At 45.8% G+C, this 20,048-nt stretch overlaps 1 protein-coding gene and 1 long non-coding RNA gene across 2 annotated transcripts; both read left to right on the top strand.

Moving 5' to 3' along the window:
* Nucleotides 1-260: 260 nt before the first annotated feature.
* LOC146755541 (rho GTPase-activating protein 33-like) lies at nt 261-1,444 on the top strand. The gene is made up of 4 exons (XM_085525531.1): nt 261-331; nt 516-597; nt 868-994; nt 1,192-1,444. Exons 1-4 carry the CDS (start codon nt 281-283, stop codon nt 1,442-1,444), a joined length of 513 nt encoding a protein of 170 aa, XP_085381657.1. The 5' UTR covers nt 261-280.
* Nucleotides 1,445-14,509: 13,065 nt separating this feature from the next.
* On the top strand, nt 14,510-19,720 carry LOC146755540 (uncharacterized). Its single transcript, XR_014938026.1, has 4 exons — nt 14,510-15,528; nt 15,772-15,993; nt 16,743-16,786; nt 19,408-19,720. It is a non-coding gene; the product is annotated as an uncharacterized LOC146755540 (long non-coding RNA).
* Nucleotides 19,721-20,048: the final 328 nt, after the last annotated feature.

The following is a 20,048-nucleotide window of genomic DNA, read 5'->3' as shown; positions in this document are numbered from 1 at the left end:
CCGCAGCTGGTGCGTGCTATGTCATCTTTAAACGTACCAGCGATTGCGGCAGCCCATGTTATTAGGAGCCACGTCGCCCAGGGGCCGGATGAGCTCTCTCTGGAGGTAAGCAGTTCCAGGTGTTCCTTGTTGTTGTGCACAGAATTAGTATAGAGTGTGAACGCCTCGGGAATACTCTCATATTTTGTGTCGTAGAAGAAGGCTTTTGTTTTAGCTGTGCTGAAGCTGGGATTGATGTTTCAATCTTTTGCAGGTTGGAGACATCGTGTGCATTGTTGATATGCCACCAAAGGAGATGAGCCCCTTTTGGAGAGGCAAGCGTGGCTTTGAGGTAGGCACACATTTTTGACTAGAGAGCACAGCTTCAGTAGAGTCGGGAATCTCCGGTTGGAGCTGCTCTGTCTGCACAGGATGGCTTCTGGATGCAAACAGTTGCCCTGTGTCAGTGTCAGAGGACCTTCCCTTTGGCTCTGGGCTTGGGCTAATGCCCACCTGTCTTTTTGTTCTTATTACAGGTTGGTTTTTTCCCTGGTGAGTGCGTGGAAGTCATCAGGGGAAAACTGCCCGAGTCCATCCTACATTCATTGCCAAAGCCAGGTGCGTATTTTACATTTGACAATGCGGGTTAGTAAAATGGGGTCTGAACGTGGCTTTCAGGGGGTTCATTAATGCCCGAGTTGAGCAAGCTTAGAAAGAGAACTGCATTAAGCTCCTTGGGCATCTCCAGGGATGGGGAAAATCCGTTCTTGCGTGTCTTTGTTTGGAACATGCTTTCTGTTGTTACGTGTTCTGTTGAATGTATTGCACTCGGCCTCGTCCAACCGAGCCAGGGCTGAAATGAACTTGTTTTTTTGTTTTGTTGCGCAGAGCCAAAGAAACGGGGCAAGTTCATCTCCTGCCTTCGTTCCCTGTTGAAGGCCTGCCCCAGGAGAGCGAAGCAGCCTGAGCCTCCAACATTCTCGGGATCCATGTCCCTGCTTGACATCGTTGAGAGGTATTTAGCCAACAGGACTTGAGGGCTGAGCTGTAGGAATGGAAGCATCCTCTGCTGTTTGAAACAGAGCGCTTTTCTAAGCTGTGTTTCAGCAGAAACCAGGCATTGCCAGGAACAGGCAACTATTGGCAAGGGTTCGGTGCAGCTCTTCCCTCACCCTGCACCACGACTGACAGCATGCTCTGTTTTCTCTGCAGAATGAGTTCTTCCAGTAAGAGGGCAGAGTCAGCAGCTTGCAGTTGGCGTTCCTGCTTCTGCCTGGGCAAACCATCCCCTGTGGCCAAACACCAACTGCAGAGCAGTGCCAGGGAGCCCTCTGAAGCTGAAGTCTTGGTCCTGGCAGGTAAGGGTGCAAATCCAGCTTTCAAATCACTGCTTGTCAGCAACACAGGTAGAATTCATGCTTTCAGTGGGCTTGTACATCCTTCTGGCATTCAAGCCTGTGCCTGACATCTTCAGTTGACCCCTGTCTTTCCCAAATGAGTCTCTTGTCAACACAAGAGCTGGACCTGCACGAGGATCACTTTCAAGACAGTGACACTGTTGCTAGAAGCCTATTTGCTTCTGCCCACCATCACTGCATAGCCAAATGTCAAGAACCTGTTTCATGATTCATCTTGTGAAACTTTGACACTAACTGCTGTGCGTCTACTCCTTCCTAGGTGACCCGAGCCCTTGTATATCTCCAAGACGCCAGGCATGTTACGATGCAGCATCCTGTGATTCCATCAATGAAGAACTGTTACTAAGCACAGGATGCTGCAGTTCAGATGAAAGCCTTCCGTATAACATCAGTTATAAAGAGAAGAATGCCATAATCGTTGAAGCTCTCGTTCATCCCATACCTGTTGAAGCTGCTGACCTGAGCCTGCCAGACTCCTCAGGCACCAGCCTGAACCGAGTGCCTTTCGAGGACAGCCCAGCCCAAGCACAGCACGAGTGCCCCGACAGCAGCACAACCATGCAGGCTCAGGTCAGCATTACAGAGGAGAAGCCAAACATCTTGGAGGGGGAGGTAGAATCAGGCCAAGAGTCCCAGGCTCCGGGCAACAGCACGACTTCTGAGACACTCTCGTCAGACAACAGAGAATGAGTCCCATCTTTCCTCCAGACCTCACACCCCCTCCTTTTTCCTATTGAATAAAGGCACGCTCGTGCTCAATCAATGCCTTGACTGAATTCTGAGTTTTCATTCGCAGAGATTGGGATGAGTACAAGAAACAGCAAGACAGCTCAGCTTGCAACGCTCTGGCTGTGGGGTGCATGCAGGGACACTGTAACCATACAGGGAAAGGCTTCCACTGCTTCCTCAAGCTGTAGTCCAGCCCTGCTACTGCTCTGTGGCACAAAGCCCTGAGGGATGTTCCATATTGTTAACCTAAGTGAAGCCAGCTTCATGCACTGTGTTTTGTTGTTGCTGGGTGAGAGGGGGATGCACGTTGGTGAGAAGATGAGCATTGCTGGATCTGCCACGAGTGTCCCTTCTGCCTCTAAGAATACGTCCTAAGTAGGATGTGAACACTGCTGGCACTTCCTCATTGCACGTGCTTGGAGGATCTTCAGTTCTTGCACATTTCAGGATGTCTGTCAGTGACTACGAGGAAATTCTCAAGTACTAGGAATTCCATGAAACAGTTGGAACGGGTAAGTGTCATCTTTGTACAGAAACAGCACGCCTAACAGTCTGTCTCACCACTCTAGAATTAATCTGAGAATAGATTAACAGCTCTTGTCAGTTCTCTAAGTCAGGTTTCATTTGTATAAATTTGAAATTCGTTTTTTAAACCAGTTGGAAATTGTAATATTATATTAGAGAAGAATTCACACTCAACTTTAAGCATCTGTGTTTTGATTTGTAGGTGGTTTTGCCAAGGTAAAACTCGGGCGGCATCTTCTGTCTGGTGAAAAAGTTGCACTAAAAATCATGGAGAAAGTTACTGTAGGGGTAAGCCAAAAGGCATTTAAATATGAGAATATCTTCTGTTGGAGTTGTGGAGTTCTCAAGAACACGGGGGCAGGTGGGATGGTACATACGAATGCAGCCTACTGGTCCCATTGCGTTTTGAAAGATGCTGTAGAGCTGGAAAAAGTTTAACAGAGCACCACAAATCTTGTTGCTGGTTGTTCAGAGGGCAGTATTCTCTGGCTTTAAAATGGAGGAAGTTATTACATCATTACATTACATTACATTATTGTTACATTATTACAGCAACTTTACCAAAATGCCAATGAAAATGCTGAATGTTTTACTTTTCATTTTTCACAGCTCTGTTTCAGAATTTCTATGGGAGTGATGTCAGTCATTGCTGAGTTGATGTTGAATTGTGTACTGTCCCATATGTGCTTGTTCTGTTCCACAGCAGTCAGATGTGGTACCTGGTATGTCACAGTAGTTAGCGATTTCATCGCTTGCTTTTATGGTCTCTTAAGGATGACTTGCCTCATGCTAAAACAGAAATTGATGCCATGAAGAACTGAAGTCATCAACATGTTTGCCCATTGGATCACGTAAGAGAGACATCAAAGAAATATTTATAGTCATAGAGGTAAGAAATAGTTTCTGCTTTCTGTGCTGTCTTTCTTACTTATCTTTCTCTGATACTCTCTAAATGCATTTTCAGATAACCTTATCTTACAGGGAAGCTGTTTGATTGCATTGTTTCTAAGGACCGCCTTTTGGAAGAGGAAGCTCCAGTCTTTTTTTGACAGACTGTTTCAGCAATTGCTTCTGTTCACAGTCAGGGTTATGCCCAGAGACCTCAAACCAGTGAGCCTGAACTGCAGTCAGTCTTCCATAAATAATAATGAATGTGTTTTTATTTTTCTGTTGGCAGAGAGAGTTACAGTACTCCACTCCATTCCAGTGGACTGCAGGAGAGAACTGAAGGGGGGAGAAGTAACACAAAGTAGAACTCATGGGTTGAGATAGAATTATGTACTGAGATAGAGTAAAGAATAATAGTTATGATGAATGCAAAAGCAATTGCTCACCACCTACCAATCAGTGTCCAGTTAGCCTCCTAGTAGTGGAAGAGATTTACATGAAGTTATACCCCCTTCAAAACTCCTTCCACAATATGTCATATAGTATGGAATATCCTTTGGCCAGTTTAAGTCAGCTGTCCTAGTTCTGTTCCTTCTCACTTCCTTGGGCTCTCAGCTGAGATTGACTGTGGCTCTGTACAACGCTGCCTGGCAGCAACTGTAAGCATCACTGCGCTATCTCCATTGCTTCTCTAGAATGAAAACGTAGTATTATATCAGACACTGAAGAAGATAATTCAGTCCCAGCTGAAACTCAGACAATAACTTGTGCTTAGGATTCTTTCCCTACAGGAAATGTTAGATATTTATTGCTATGTGGTACTGTGTTCTGTAGCTGAGCTGGATTTTGTTATCCTTGAAGAAGTATCTTCCTCTGAAAGGGGAGTAAAACATGATGCTCCTAATGAGCGGAGCAGAGACACAGATCTGATCTGAGTGTTGGTTTCACATTTTTGTGATGCTCTTTGCTGCAGTTTGTATCTAGAGAGAAGCCCTTGTGGTGTCAGTCTGTTGTGTAACCTGCTCTAGTTTTGTGCCTCAAGGAAGAGTGATCCTTTAAACAAATGGTGGCTGTACAGAGGGTATGGGGTGAGATGCATTCCTCTGGCCCCATGCAATGGATTTTCTGTCACAAAGATCATTCTCCCCAGCTTCTCTTCTCTGAGTGGGAGCTTCAGCCCCCTGCACAGGCTGGAGGTCATCCATAGAACTTGCTTCAGAGTTTGTTTCAGGTTGTTATCCTTCCTGGCCAAAAACCAGATACAGTATTGTAGATGTGGTGCAATGAGTGTTGAAGCAGGAATGACTTGTCCTGGTCTGGTTGTGCTGCTTTTTAATGCAGCTGATGATCTTGTTGTACTTCTTTTCTGTCAGAGCACACTGCTGGCTTGCATTCAGCCTGTGGTCTCTCACCACTTGTCCTCCTAGTCCCCAGGTCCTTTCCAACAGATACAAGCTAGCATTTCCCACCTGGGATATTGGAAGATGGGAACTTGCCAGCAGTCAGTGAAGACCTCTGAGACAGCGAGAGCGAGCGAGTTTTGAGTAGACTGGGAACCACTGTCCACAGCAGGAAAGAAGAGAAGAGAAAAGATGTTTCCTTGGGCATTTGGGTGGAAATCATTCCTGACTGCTTTCTCATCCACCGGGAAAATCTGCTGATTGACAATTTGAAGCTGATAGACTTTGGACTCTGTGCAAAGCCAAAGGTAAGAGGATGTGTTAAATCAAATACAATGTGCCCCCAAGTAATGCATGTTTGACCACCGTATGCAACAGGGGCTTGTCCAAACAAACTCCTTAAAATCAAGCTGTTTCTGTGGCTGACATGTCATTGCATCTTGTTTGGATTGGCCTGAACTGTATGAGAGTGGTTAACAGATTGCTCAGAAGCACAGGTAGATTATTTTCTCTAGCTAGACTCCCTGTTTTCATAGTCTAAGCTGTAGATAATCTTGTAGGTATATCACCTGTCTTATGCAAGGGTCTGTAATAGGAGCATGGGGTTGGTGTGCCTAAGGAACCCTCTAAGGAACTGCATGTAGGATGAGATTGTGGATAGAATAAAATGACTTTTGCAGGTGACGTACAAATCCTGTGATTGCATATGCTTGAACTGAATTGTTTCTTGATCTTCAAACTGATTTCCAGAATCCTTTATTAACATGTAAGATGGGTGCTGGTAAGAAAGAATGGGAAGACTGCCTTACTGATTCCAAGAGAATTACTTGTCCTCAAATGATTTTTCCTGGCCAAAGTTAGAGCCTCTCACAGGTAATCGAGACCAACAGGCTGTTGTTGCACAATCAACAGGCACAATCTAGATGATCAGCTGAGGAAAATAAAGCATCATGCCAAGGGTACTAGATAAGTGAGCAGCTTGAGATCTGCACATTTATGTGATACTCATGGTCTTAGACAATATTTGTTTAGTGAGGTCACATTGAATGAAAACAAAATCTACGATTAATGAAAATATACAAAGGAGAAGAAGCCTCTGAGGCTTCTGAAGTGTTATGACCAGAAGACATAAACTCTGTTTTTGAAAGAGCAATTTGCTCTGTTAATTATCCATCATTTTTGTGCAGTCTATTTTGTCAGACTTGTCTTTAGCTTCCAAGTTGTATGTGAAGACTTGTTTGCACTGTAATGCACAATGTACGAAAAATTGAGAGATGAAAATGTGAAGAGTTTTTCTATCTTTGATTTCATGTCTGGAATTTTGGAACCCACTACTTGCAGTTGTTAATCTGTCCAAACTGGTCTGGTTTGCAATGCCCTCATACTTCTTGAAAAGCTCTGCTGTTAAAGGCAGAACAATTCCTACAAGTGCCATGGCCCCACTGTTGTTCTAATTCTTGTTTCTTTGTTTTCCACACGCTGCTTTTCAAGCCTCCTTTTTCTTTACAGTCCAAGTGAGAATTGCACTGTGAGGTGTCTGAACCTTGTTGTGCCTCTACATAAAGAGAACAGCAGCAAAGCCTGACAGGTGACTGTGCTGACAGCTCTCGTAGCCAGTAACACGTAACTGTGCTAAATCCCTTGTGATGGCTTTGATTTAATTTTTGCCAGTGAAATCCTTGTAAAAGGAACTGCAGCAGTGTGATGAGCTAAGGTGAAGATGCTGGTTTTAGTAGTGCTCTAAGCTGAGTGGAAGGGCAATTGAATGAGGGTTATATGCTTTCTGTGGACAATAAGGTTGTGGTGCTGTTGGGGTGGGTCCAGAGGAGGGGCCACTGTGATGATCAGAGGGTTGGAGCAGCTCTCCTATGAGGAAAGGCTGGATTGTGGCTCTGGGCAGCCTGGTCTGGTGGTTGGTGACCCTGCACATAGCAGGGGGTTGGAACTGGATGATCTTTGAGATCCTTTTCAACCCAGGCCATTCTATGGCTGTACAGTTCCATACTGGAACAAATATAAAATGCTAACTATGTAAAACATGGAGTCAAACCTGTGTGATTTGTCCACACCAGGAGGTGATTAGAAAACAATTTTTTAAGCTACAAAGCTGCTTGCATGAAAGGAAGAGAAAATAAAACTACAAGAAAAAGGGAAAACCTTTCTTCCTGAAAATAGGAAGAATAATGGACCTGACATGAAATTTGGGTGAAGCTGCCTGATTTTATGAAGCTATTCCCATTATTTTCTTGGTGCTGTGTTTCCCAAATGAGTGGTTTCTGGCTGTGCTGCAGCACCAGTCTGCATGTGAACATCAGCTCTATTCACCATCTGGGAAGATTAGGACTTCCCTTCTCCCACCAGCACCACTGAATTACAGTTACTCAGTGGTTAAACAAAGGAATCCTTAAGGAAGGGTTTACAGCTGTCGTGTTATCTGAAGTGCTTGGGGCATTCTGATGCTATTAAGCTCTATGTATTAACAAGTTCAAAAAGAAAAGGTAGGCATCTGATTGTTGTGCCAGTTTCTAAGTGATTTGGAAAGCTGTACCACCCAACCACTCCTTCTGTTTGATGGAGGTGACAAAGCTCAGTTTAATTTCTGACTGCTGTTTAAATTCTGAAGCTCGAGCTGGTTCCTGGAGCAGAAAAAGCTCGGAAGCTGTCCCTCCTACAAGCAGGCACCTCTGAGCAAAATATGACATCTCGTTTTCTGATGGTAAGGTCAGGAGATCTGATTCCAGCGTCTAGCTTTCGGCTTCATGCTATGTTAGTGGGACCTTTGGCATCTAGCACTGACCAACAGCAACTGACAGGCTGGTAACAGTGCACCCCAAAACAGTTATGCGTCTATTTATGTTATGAGGGAAAATTGCATTGCATTGAGATTTCCTATTTTTACACTTTGCAGATCTAACTAGCTGCTGGATGAATCCTGTACGCCTTGTTCACACCATTTTCAATGAGCTGGATGAGTCTGTTGTTGGCATTTTAATACCATTGACCAGGCAGGCAATATGTATGGAGTATTTGGCTCTCTCTACAGTCATGAATGTTTGAGTATCTTCAACATGTGGCTCATTGCTTCCATTTCAGGCTGCCCAGAGAAGCTGTGGGTGCCTGTCCTTGGTGTTGAAGGCGAGGTTGGATGGGTGATGGGCAGCCTGAGCTGGTTAGTGGGCAGCAAGCCCATGGCAGGGTGTTTAGAACTTAATGATCTTGAAGGTTTCTTCCAACCCAAGCCCTCCCGTGATCCTATGATTCTGTGATTTCATTCAGGTTTATTAAGATGAGTTCTCCTAAATGCGCTGTTCTCCATATGATTATAATTGGAGTCTAGATGGGTGACTGAAACCAGACACCAAACTTTCTGATGGCCAAAATGAAATGAAATCAATCCTTTACTGTGTCAGTAGTCTGTAACTACAGCCCATCAGGTAATTCCCAGCCTCCTGCCTGTATCAGTGGCTGCACATAGTGAAAAAGTCTGATGGGATTTTAACCTCTAAAATGCTCTAAAGCAACCAGAGGGTGAATATATTCACTATGCAAATACCTGCAGGAATAAGCTTGTCATGTATGTCCTCAGGTAGCACAGTAGTTAATGGTGGGACTCAGTAGGTCATGCTGAAAGTTGAGTCTGCTGATCTTGAAGGTCTTTTCCAGCCTAAATGACCTTATGCTAATATTTCTGTATTTATTTCTGTTCAGCTCCCAGAAAACCTCCCACCCAGCCCCCAGCTGACCCCGTGGTGAAAAATAAAACAGAAACCTCAGTGACACTGGCATGGTCCCCTCCGAAGATGCAACGCCCCATTCCAATCGATGGCTACATTGTGGAAGGCAATAAACTAACTGGCTTCACATGGGTGAGGTGCCACGAGTCTCATGTCCCCATCCCAGAGTTCACGGTGAGCAATCTGTCTGAAGAGGCTGATGATCAGTTCCGAGTGTCTGCAGTCAATGCGCATGGACAGAGCCCGTCTCTGGAATTCCCAGGGAGCGTGCACCTTGGTAAGCACAAAAACCCCAATGGAAATGGGTCAGTGTGAGCTGAGCAGCTGTGTTGGTTCCCTAAAGATGTTTCCTTTGACTTTAAGGATAGTAGTGCATTAACACACCAAAGGCTTTCCTTTATTACTAGTTCTCCTGTCAACCTCCAGCTACCACTAAAGTGATACAAGTTCTGTTTCTGTGACAGAGACATGAATATTATTATCTTTTGATATCACACATGTGCAAGAGGCAGAACTTTCTGTAACAGATCTTAAGCATAGAAGTGCTTCTTCCAGCACTCATGCAAAGGGAGAAGTAGAAATGTACCTATGATTTAATCTTCCATCTCTAAATGAGATACCAGACTTGCATCTAAAGAGCATTAAGACATCCATGTTGTTCTTCCTCAGAACCAGTCCTGGCTGTGAAATCCCCCCTAACAGCTGGTGAAGCTGTACCTGGAGGGGATGCCATGTTTACTACTGATCTTACAACAATGTGTTGCAGCACTTGGTACCTCAGTGGTAAAGTCTTACAGGAAAGCGAGACCTGCATCATCAAGAGAATCCAACTACTCACAGCCTAATCATAAAGAACATCACCAAGAATGATGGTGGAGCAGAAGTGAAATTTGTTGCCTAAAATGTTGATGTCAGCACCAAGATGAGAGTGAGAGGTATTTGCTTTGATCCTTCTCCTTTCCTCTTACAGTCAAGGCATAGTTGCTGTGATCTGATGATTAGAACTGGGGCTGCAGGCATTCACTGACTGTACCAAATACCTGAAATTGCATCCCATGGACTGACGTGAGTCCCGGTAATGACCTAAACATGATAGCACTGAGTGTAGGGTAAGCCAGTCTACCCAGCTGCTTGGTATCTGAACCAGATTGCTTCATGCCAGCTGATGAATGTCTGCAGTTCACAGCTCTTGGCCAGTGCATTCAGTCACCAGGTTTACCACTGCATCACCATAGAGCAGTACTTTCAGCTCCAGGTTCAGACAGCCTTTCTGATTGCACTGGAATAATTTAGAAGTAGGGGAGCAATCATTCCAATAATATCTCTATCAATCAGCTTTGCATGACAAAATAGAACAAATAAACATTCATGATGGGAGGACCTGTTTGTCATTGGGTGGAAACCTCTGCAGAAGCATGTTTAGAGCATTCTTAATCAGTAGAAGGAGATGTTTGGTTGATTTCTACTTAGTAAATCCGGCAAGAAGACCAAATGAAATATCTTGAATTGCTCAGCAGTGACACAATGATGAGTGCAGGAACAGAAGGTGATACTTTTTCAGAGATGTTGCAGGAAACATTGACCACGTTAGCCTGATCTAAATTGAAATAACGAGGCCTTTGCTCCTGACAGGTGCTGCAGTGAGATTTACCAATAAGAGCAAAGATGTAGAAAAGATCTCCGCTCGGCTGCGTGAGGAAGCCAAACTGCAGGCTGAGCTTTCAGACACAGGCGCTACTGTGGAGTGGATGAAGGATGGGAAGGAGCTCAAGGCCAGTGAAAAATATGAACTGCACATTGTGGGGAAGAAACACACCCTGAAAATTCACAACGTCTCAATGGATGATGCTGTAAGTTGTCAGTGCATCTGTGAGGGGGATAAAATGCATGAGTTTGCATGATGAGGCTCTTCATCATCTTCTGCTGGCTTGTCACCCTTGTTGATCCATGGAGAAACAAGAAAGGCCTAGAGTAGTGTATGCACTTTGGCATTGGAGAGCTTACTTAATTGCTTCTTCTCAAAGAACAAACTCCAGAGAGTCATGGAGACATCTCCAAACAGAATTGAATAACGGGACTAAATTGATGGAGAGCAGAACTTCCTGCCACGGCTTGTCAGCTAGTCTTAATTTTGCTTTTCTTCTCTCTGTCATGTTAGCATAATATTTCATACTGGCAGGTCTGCCCAAAGAATTAAATGAATTAGCTGATGGACGTTTCCATGTGCTTTGCACTGTAATGTGACTATCAAATGAGTAATCAATGCTGTTATTTTAAAATCTGTGCTGGCAAACATTAAGACAAACAGCTGCTGTTGGTAGCGTGGTTACTGCAGAATCAGCTTTTGTGTATCTCATAGATAGGGAAGAGACCCTTAAGGGTCAGCTAGTTGGACTCCCTTGCAATGAACAGGGGCACCGCAGCTCCATCAGGTGCTCTGAGCCCTGTCCATCCTGACTTTGAACATCCTCAGGCTCACAAATCTTATACCTATGCCACACACTCGCAGTATTTCACCATTCAGCATCGCCACTTGTATCTTCTCTTGTTGTAAATCAGAGCTAGCTGGTAAATCATCTGCTGTGCGGGTCAGCTGTGTCTCTCCCATGGGCATCACGTGGCTGCTGGGAGGCTCTGAAGAGCTGCAGCCAGAGGTGTGTCACCCGCTGGGCCTCGTGCCCAAAGGAGCCCACAGGAAAGTGTTGTTGCAGTTTGTCATGCACTGCACTGCCATGAGACTTGACGTGCCAGACATCCTCTGACACGTGAGCTCCTGCATCCAGGCAGGACATCTGAGACGTCTCCTTCAGCCTGACGTGGCTGCAGTTTCACACTGGTTTTACTAAGGAAGGAGAAGGCACGTGGATGAAACTCTTTTCCTGCTCTTCCTGGCATTAGCTCATAGTACAAGTAAAGCACTGTCAGGTCAAGCCTGGAGGAGTAATGCTTGTCACTGACCTGTTCCTGTTCAGGGTGGAGCTGGAGGGTAAAATAACACAAGAAATTGTCATTGAAATTCAATATCTGTGAAATTCAGCTGGCTGCATTCACAGAACCTGGCGTTAAGATCTGGTTTCTGGTTTATTTCTTGAGCCTATTTTCCATAACCCAGTCCTCATTTATGAACCGAAGCTCTACTGAAAACCTTTTGCTGTGTATGCTCATGCTGCAGTGCAGCTCTTGTAACCTTTAACAGCACATTCAAGTTCCTCTGATCACAGGATCCTTAAGGTTGATTAAGACCCTCTAGTCCGACTGCTCACCCATCACCATCATGATGCTCACCATCAGCAGGCTAAAAACTCAGCAGAGATGATAGATCAAGCCCAACACTGGATTTGGGATGGCTAGAGATTCCTAAGATATTGAAGGATTGCTTGCAGGTGGTGTTGGCTCAGGTATTCACCCTGCATCCCACCTCCCGTTCTGTTTGGTTGAGAATCATGCATTCTGCAATTTCACTTTGTAATTCAAAGCCCCTTTCTTTATCTATTGAAAAACTGATCTAAAACAAGCCAAGAAGACTCCGTTGGAACTGGTTGATGCAGAACAAAGGCATCCCCAAAGGACAAGTTGCACTGTTTGATGAACATTATTGGATGAGAGCTAAGCTAAGATTTAAAAAGTTCTGGGGCTGTCTCTGAGCATCAAATACAGAGGAAGCCTGCATGATTCCCTGAGAATGGATACCTCCTACTTTGGTGTAGAGTGAAGGGAACACTAGCAGTAACTCCTATCACAAAATGTCACATGGCTCAGACAAAAAAGCCATCAAGAGGGCTTAATTAGGAGCACCAAATGGTCACAAGATGGTCTTAGGGCAGGGAAGTAATCTATCTACGTGACATTGATTGATGCTATTAGTTCTAAACAGCTTGACTCTAGAGGGACTGTTCTTCTTTGGTCACCTAGTTTTACAAGAATAGATGACTCCTGTCTATTACAATTTTTAACTCATTATTTGTTCACTGATGCCATAAATGTGCCTGGCATAGCAATTGGCCTTGGTATATTCAGTGACTGAAAGCAACAGTTGTTGCTCTAAGAAATGCAATGCTAAGCTAGGTCTGCCTGTAGCTGACAGCCATCAGCTTGCTCCTCAGGCAGGTTCTGTCTGGATGGAATGAAGGGCATGAAATACTGATGTGCTCTTCAAACGCTGCTTGTTAGCTTAGAGACAAGGTGTTGAATAGTTTTGTTCATGTATTGAAAACACGTTACTTAGCTGCCTTCATTTTAGCTTCAGAAGAACACGTGTAGAATACAGAATTGATTAAAAGAAATAAGAACTGTCTGCATAGAACTTACTCTTTCCTTACACAGGAGAATCAAGCAGACGTTTGTATGTGAGTACCTCCAGAGGTGAAACTCGAATACCCAAATGTAATGAGCAGAGACATTACAGTCAGTTCTAACTGTATCTTCATGCTGTGCTGAATAAGCCTGAGTCAGGATGTAAACCACTTTCTATTTTTTTCTTCAGATGAAGCCATTAATGTTGTCAGCAAGCCCAAAACCACTTCAGAAATATCAGTCAGTCCTTCTGAAGACCTGGAGCTGGTGTGTGAGGTGTCAGCTGCAAGCGGAGCTGTCGTATGGAAGAAAGATGAAACAGAGGTGAAGCAGGATCAGAGGACAACCATCATCTCCCAGGGGACGCACCGCAAGCTCATGGTCAAAAATGTGACCCTGAAAGACCAAGGGAGCTACAGCTGTGAAACAAAAGATGACAAAGCAACATTCCAAGTGAAAGTCAGAGGTGAGAAAATGCTTGGAATCCCAGAGATAAAGGAACGCTTCATTTTGTGTGTCTTGCATTTGGAGGATCAACTGACAGCCTCTCTGGTGCAAAACATTTTGGCTATAGGACTTTCTTGGTCATCTAGTATCATAGCAACACTTTTCTACATGTGATTTACATCCAGGAATGAATTACTGCAACAAAGGGGAGTACAGCTGCGAGGCTGCTGGCTAGAAACTCACCTTCAAGATTCATGTAACTGGTAGGAAACACATTTTGGTTGATATTCTTTGATTATTCCCTAGTCTGGCTGTGGAAATGTCTGTGTGAACGTGTCCTCTTTATTCTGCCATGAAACTGTTTTGAGAAGGATGAAAAGAAATGCTTACAAACGTGCAGCTAAAATGATTATTTGTTTTTAACAATATTTCATCCAGCTCTTCCCCTACAATTACTTTTATCATCAGCTGTCCATGGATGTCCAACTGTGATTTGTACAATGTGCAACACTGCTCTACCAGTTGATATTTCAACAGTACTATTTACACAGACGTCCTTTTCTGCTCCAAATCCACACCAGCCATGGGAGAGGGAGTAGGTGAGCATCTTCCTCCATTAGCTTGATCTAAATCTGACAGCTTCATCCAATCCAGGGCTTCTCCAAGACCTTTGAAAATTCTGTTACTGTTGAGGAGACAGCAGGCTTCTGGGCTTAGGTTAGAATATGGTGCCCTGTTGATGGGTCCTGAGAGTGTCCAAGCCTTACATAGAGAAAACCATCACTGCTCTTAAGATGTTTTGCAAGCAGGTGAAACTTGATTGAAGTGTGGCAGTGATGCTTTCTGAGATCTCTGGCCCCTAGTTTTTCTAGGCTTTTTGTTTGCCTCTTAAGATACAGTGAGCTGCTCTTAATTGTGGCTGTGTCCTTTGCCACGAGCATACCTCTGAGCACACAGTTATTTTGAGCTCCTCTTCTTCCAGTGGTTCGGATGAGCAATTCTGAGAGATATGCAGAATGGGGATGGCTGTGCTGCTGCTTCCTTTTCTGTCTTAGCTGTGGTTTTCCCTTGCAGGGCACAGTTCTCTGCCTGGGCCCAAGTCTGTGTGGGTCTCTCCATCCACAAAGCTGCTCACCGTGCAGGCGGCACAGGCTGAGAGGAGAGGCCAGAGCAGCTCTCCTGTTGCAACACGGAGCAGCAAGATACAAGTGGAGGAAGGGCCTGCAGCTGTACTGAGGAACTTCAACGCAATCATTGATTTTCCATCTGAAAGATAAAGAAAGAGGAATTCCCTTTCCAGCCCCTACCATCATTGTTCGGATGATTTTTATTGGTTTATTTTTTGTCCATTATATCTTTGAGGATTCAACTAACACACAGTTGCCCTATGGCCTCAGTGGAGCCACACAAGGTGCCTTTCCTTCCTGGTTGGGCAGGCAGTCACAAGATGCAGAAAGCCACGCTGGCGTCTATCCTGTTCTGTGCTGGCTGTACATGGAAATCTTGGGGTTTTCCAGATTTCAGGGCCATGTGCCTGAAACCAATTGTGCTTCTCCTGTAAGCAGAGCTGTTGGTCAGACTTGCTGGCACTAGAAATTAAAGGTGGCAGTGAGCTGAGGCCGAGGAGGTGTTAATGTAAGAGTCAGGGATGCTTTTGAGCTTCCCTTATAACTGTACGGTTCCTCAGAAAGCAGTTACGCCTGCCAGCTCCTTTCCTGTCCGGCTGTGGAGCCTTTGCTCATATGCTCCGAATCTTGCTTGAAATCATTGAGAGGAATGTAGCCAGCAGGACTTGAGGGCTGAGCTGTAGGAATGGAAGCATCCTCTGCTGTTTGAAACAGAGGGTGTTTCTAGGCTGTGTTTCAGCAGAAAGCAGGCAGTGGCGGGAACAGGCAACTATTGGCAAGGGCTCGGTGCAGCTCTTCCCTCATCCTGCACCACGACTGACAGCATGCTCTGTTTTCTCTCCAGACTGAGTTCTCCCAGTAAGAGGGCAGAGTCACCAGCTGGCAGTTGGCGTTCCTGCTTCTGCCTGGGCAAACCATCCCGTGGCCAAACACCAACTGCAGAGCAGTGCCAGGGAGCCCTCTGAAGCAGAAGTCGTGGTCCTGGCAGGTAAGGGTGCAAATCCAGCTTTCAAAACACTGCTTGTCAGCAACACAGGTAGAATTCATGCTTTCAGTGGGCTTGTACCTCCTTCTGGCATTCAAGCCCGTGCCTGACATCTTTGGTTGACTCCTGTCTTTCCCAGATGAGTCTCACAAGCTGCTTGAAACCTGCTTGACAGGCAGCACCAAGCCTTTGCCTCCTTGGACAGTGAAAGTTTGACGCTAAATGCTGTGTATCTACTCTTTCCAGGTGAATCGATCCCTTGCCAATACAGGAACCCACCAGCAAGTTGCAATGATGCACGTTGTGCTTCCATCAATGGAGTGCAGTTAGGATGCATGAGTCACTGCAGTTCCAAGGACAGCCTTCCACGCGACAGCAATGATGGAGAGAAGGATGTTTGACCTATTCAGTTTTGGGCCCCTCCCTGCAAGAAAACCTTGCGGTTCTGGAACGTCTTCAGCTACGAAGGTAGTGAGGGGTCTGGAGCACAAACCTTACGAGGAGCTGCTGAGGGAACTAGGATTGTTCAGCTTGGAAAAGAGCAGGCTCAGGGGAGACCTTATAACTCTCTATAACGTCCTGAAGGGAGGTTGTAGTGAGCTGGGGTTTGGCCTCTTCTCTCGTGTGATCAGTTATAGATCTAGAGGGAATGGTTTTAAGCTGTGCCAGGAAAGATTCAGGCTGGACATTAGGAAATATTACTTCCCCTAAAGGGTATTCAGGCATTGGATAGCACTGCCCAGGGAGGTGGTGGAGTCACCGACCATGGGAGTGCTCAAGAAACGTTTGGATGTTGTGTTGAGAGGTATGATTTATCCGGGAAGTATTGGTAATGGTTGGACCAGATGATTTTGTAGGTCTTCTCCAACCTTGATAATTCTGTGATTCTGAGCTGAGAAACTTTTCTTGCTCAAGTCCAGCTTCCAAGCTTAACCACCTACAATGAAGTTGATGTCGTTTTTCTGGTAGCCCTCAAGACAGTGTCCGCATTTACCCAAAATCAGGAGGTAACCAGCTGCAGTGAAGTGAGCAATTTCAGTGCCTATTTCTGATGGTGGCAATGAGTTCAGAGGTCACACTTAATTGACGGTGCCTGTTTCCATTCTGACAAAGGATGTAGTTGCAGCTGACTTCCCGAGGCTGCCATACGTGGTGGTGACGCAGCCTTGGGCTTCTGCGTTTGCATGACTCCCACCTTTCCTTTCTGTGTCTTGCAGGTCAGCTGGTGCTGGAAGCGGCCGGTATCTGAGTAGGAATGAAGGTGAGTGCAGGAGCAGCTGCTGAGGGGAGGAAGGAAGTCCATGCTAATGAGCTCTGAAGCATCTGCAGGTCCAGTACGAAAGGAGGCAGCAGTGATGCAGGGGGCTCCCCAGCAGGAAGCTGTCTGATCCAAATGCTTGCTGAGAGTTTGGAAGCCCAAGCCCTTCTGGTCTCTGTAAGGGTGGCTAGTAAAAAGATGTTAACCAAGATGGTGGTAAATAGTCAAAGATTATTAGCAAAGGAAAACTCACCAATGTTGGTGCCTTGACCAGAAAGCTGAGGCAGTCTCAACTGGGGAGCAGTCTCCAAGAGATTCTGCCTTAGTGGTGGTCAGCCTTTAAATGAGGTGAGGTCTCAGAAGAGGTGCAGTCGAGGTCCACCCCTTCTGGGAGCACAGCTAGATTACTCTCACCTGTGCTCCCGCAGCTGACCCAACACTTGCCTCAGCTGATTAATCAGAGGTTCAAGCTGTGATTTCCCATACAGTCTCTAAGCTGAAGGCAGCATCTCCTTGATCTGATGGTGGTGTGCCTGAGTGAGGGAGTGATCCAAGCTGGATGCAAAAGAGTCATCTTAATTTCTCTCCTATTTTACTTCAGATGACACCTATTGGGTGTTGGTTTCTTAAAATTTGGATCTAGGAGGTGGCCTCTCCCTTTGCTTCTGGTGAAAGCACAGATGTGCAGCAGGAGTAGAAGACAAAGAGGTTTTCTTGGTGACAGCAACACCAATTATTTGATTCAAATGTAGAACTGTGATGAAGATGGTGAAGAACAGATCCGCCTCAAAGACATGCTTGATCACATAAGGAATGAGCATGTGATCCAAGACAGTCAGCGTGGCTTTAGCAGGGGAAGGCCATGCCTAACCAATCTGGTGCTCTTCTATGATGGAGTGACGGCATTTGTGGACAAAAGGAAGGAAACTGATGTCATTGACCTGGACTTGAGCAAGATCTTTGACATGGCCCTCCACCACATCCTTATCTCTAAACTGGAGGGATGTGGATTTGACAGGTGGACCACCTGGTGGATAAGGAATTGGTTGAAAGGCCACAGACAGAGGGTGGTGATTCATGGTTCTGTGTCCAGGTGGAGGCCAATAACAAGTGGTGTCATCCAGGAGTCTGTCTTGGGACCAGTGCTTTTTTACATGGTTATCAGTGACACCAATGATGCAATGGAGTGCACCCTCTGCTGTTTGCTGAGTGGTGCGGCTGATGCAGTGGAAGGAAGGGATGCCATTCAGAGGGAGCTGAACCGAGAGGTTGGCCTAGGTGAATCTAATGAGGTTGAACACAGCAAAGTGCAAGGTTTTGCACTTGGGCTGGAGGAATCCCAGGCATCTGTACAGCCTGGGAGGAGCAGTCCTTAAGAGAAGCCCCGCAGAGAAGGACCTGGGGGTCCTGGTGGATGAAAAACAGAACGTGAGCCATCAGCGTGCTCTTGCAGCTCAGAGAGCAAATGGTCCCCTGGGCTCCATCAGAAGAGGGGATGGCCAGCAGGGACAGGGAGGCGATTGATCTTCATGATCCTTGAGGTCCCTTCCAGCCCGGGCCATTCTATGATTCTGTGATTACACTCGCTGTCAGAAATAACAGCAGCTGTACAGAAGCTTGTTTTTTCTTTCTTTTTCTGGCTTTGAAGGAGAAGGGGTGGAGCAAGGGGAGACCCACTGGTCATTTGTCACCTCATGAACAGGATGGATTCTGCATTGACTGTGAAAAACCTGGGCTAGTAGCATGGGCATGTTTCAGGCTGGACTCTTCTTTTGCTGCTTGGTTTCCTTTTGGCTACAGGGAGACAGCTGTCTAAAGGTGTGTTTTCAAACCCACTCTCCAAAACCATGTTTCATTGTTGCAGGTGGTTCAGTGTGCTCTTGCAGTGCAGACGCTGTAGTTTGCTGTAGAATCTGAATGGTTTCTGTTCCTAGGGGAGGACTGGGAGGAGGTAGTGAGAAGAGAATTCAATGCCTAAGGGGAGGGGAGATCGGGGATTGGTGGGAGAGGGAGCCAATAGGAGGGAGAGAGGAGTTGGGCGCAGGGTGATGGTAACACCCCTTTGTGATGTCATAATGCCCCTTTGTGACCTCATAATGCTTCTTTGTGATGTCATAATGCCCTTTGTGATGTCATAATGCTCCTTTCCTACATCACGATGCCCCTTTCTGACGTCACGATGCCCCTTTGTGATGTCATAATGCCTCTTTGTGACGTCATAACGATCCTTTGTGACGTCATGATGCCCCTTTGTGATGTCATAATGCCCTTTGTGACGTCATAATGCTTATTTGTGATGTCATAATGCCCCTTTTTGACATCATAATGCCCCTTTGTTACATCATAATGCCCCTTTGTGACATCATAATGCTTATTTGTGACATCATAATACCCCTTTGTGACATCATATCACCCCTTTGTGATGTCATACTACCCCATATGAAGTCCAGGCAGAGTCAAAACTTATGGACCTGCACGAGGATCACTTTCAAGACAGTGGCTCTGTTGCTTCAAGCTTATTTGCTTCGTCCTGCCGCCACTCTATTACCAAGTATCAACAACCTCTTGCATGATTCAACTTGCAAACGTTTGACACTAACCCTTGTGTTTCTGTGCCTTCCTAGATAATTCGAGCCTTTGTAAACGCCAAAGATCCAAACCAAGTAGTGATGTGCAGTGTGTTTCCATCAATGGAGAGTTCTTATTAAGCACAAATCGCTGCAATTCGGATGACAGCCTTCCACATGGTAACAGTGATGGACACAAGGTGCTCATCCACGTTCATGCTCTCATATCTCCTGGCTCTGCTGAAGCTCCTGACCTGAGCCTGCCAGACACCACAGTCACCTGCCTGGATTGTGACCCAGCGCCTTTGCAGTGCTGCCCATCCCAAGCACAGCCCGAGTGCCCCAGCAGCAGCACCACCATGCAGGAGCAGGGCAGCATCAGTGAGGTGAAGCTGAGCATCTTAGATGGGGACTTAGAGTCAGGCTGCCAGTCCCAGGCACCAGGCAGCAGCACCAGCTCTGAGCCACTCTCATCTTGACAAGAGGAGTCCCATCTTCACCCTTGACCTCTCAAGCCCTCCTGTCTTTTATTGAATAAAGTCACTCTCATGCTCAATCATCGCCTTGGCTGCATTCCGAGTCTTTATTCACAGGGATTGGGATGAATGCAACAAACAGCAAGGCAGCTCAGCTTGCAATGCTATGGCTGTGGGGTTCGTGCAGGCAGAGCTCTGGGTTCCCATTTTGCATGGCTTTGG

The sequence above is a fragment of the Coturnix japonica genome, chromosome 32, assembly GCF_054131305.1.
Source record: "Coturnix japonica strain WE chromosome 32, WE-NBRP24, whole genome shotgun sequence".
Classification (NCBI taxonomy): Eukaryota; Metazoa; Chordata; class Aves; order Galliformes; family Phasianidae; genus Coturnix; species Coturnix japonica.
The sequence above is the reverse complement of the archived record's forward strand: the minus strand, read 5'-3'. Positions and strand labels throughout refer to the sequence as shown.

Coding starts and splice junctions, on each gene's coding strand:
- LOC146755541 (XM_085525531.1), top strand. CDS start 281: ATGCCACCAAAGGAGATGAGCCCCTTTTGGAGAGGCAAGCGTGGCTTT. Junction 598..867: donor ACATTCATTGCCAAAGCCAG/GTGCGTATTTTA, acceptor TTTGTTGCGCAG/AGCCAAAGAAACGGGGCAAG. Junction 995..1,191: donor CTGCTTGACATCGTTGAGAG/GTATTTAGCCAA, acceptor TTTTCTCTGCAG/AATGAGTTCTTCCAGTAAGA.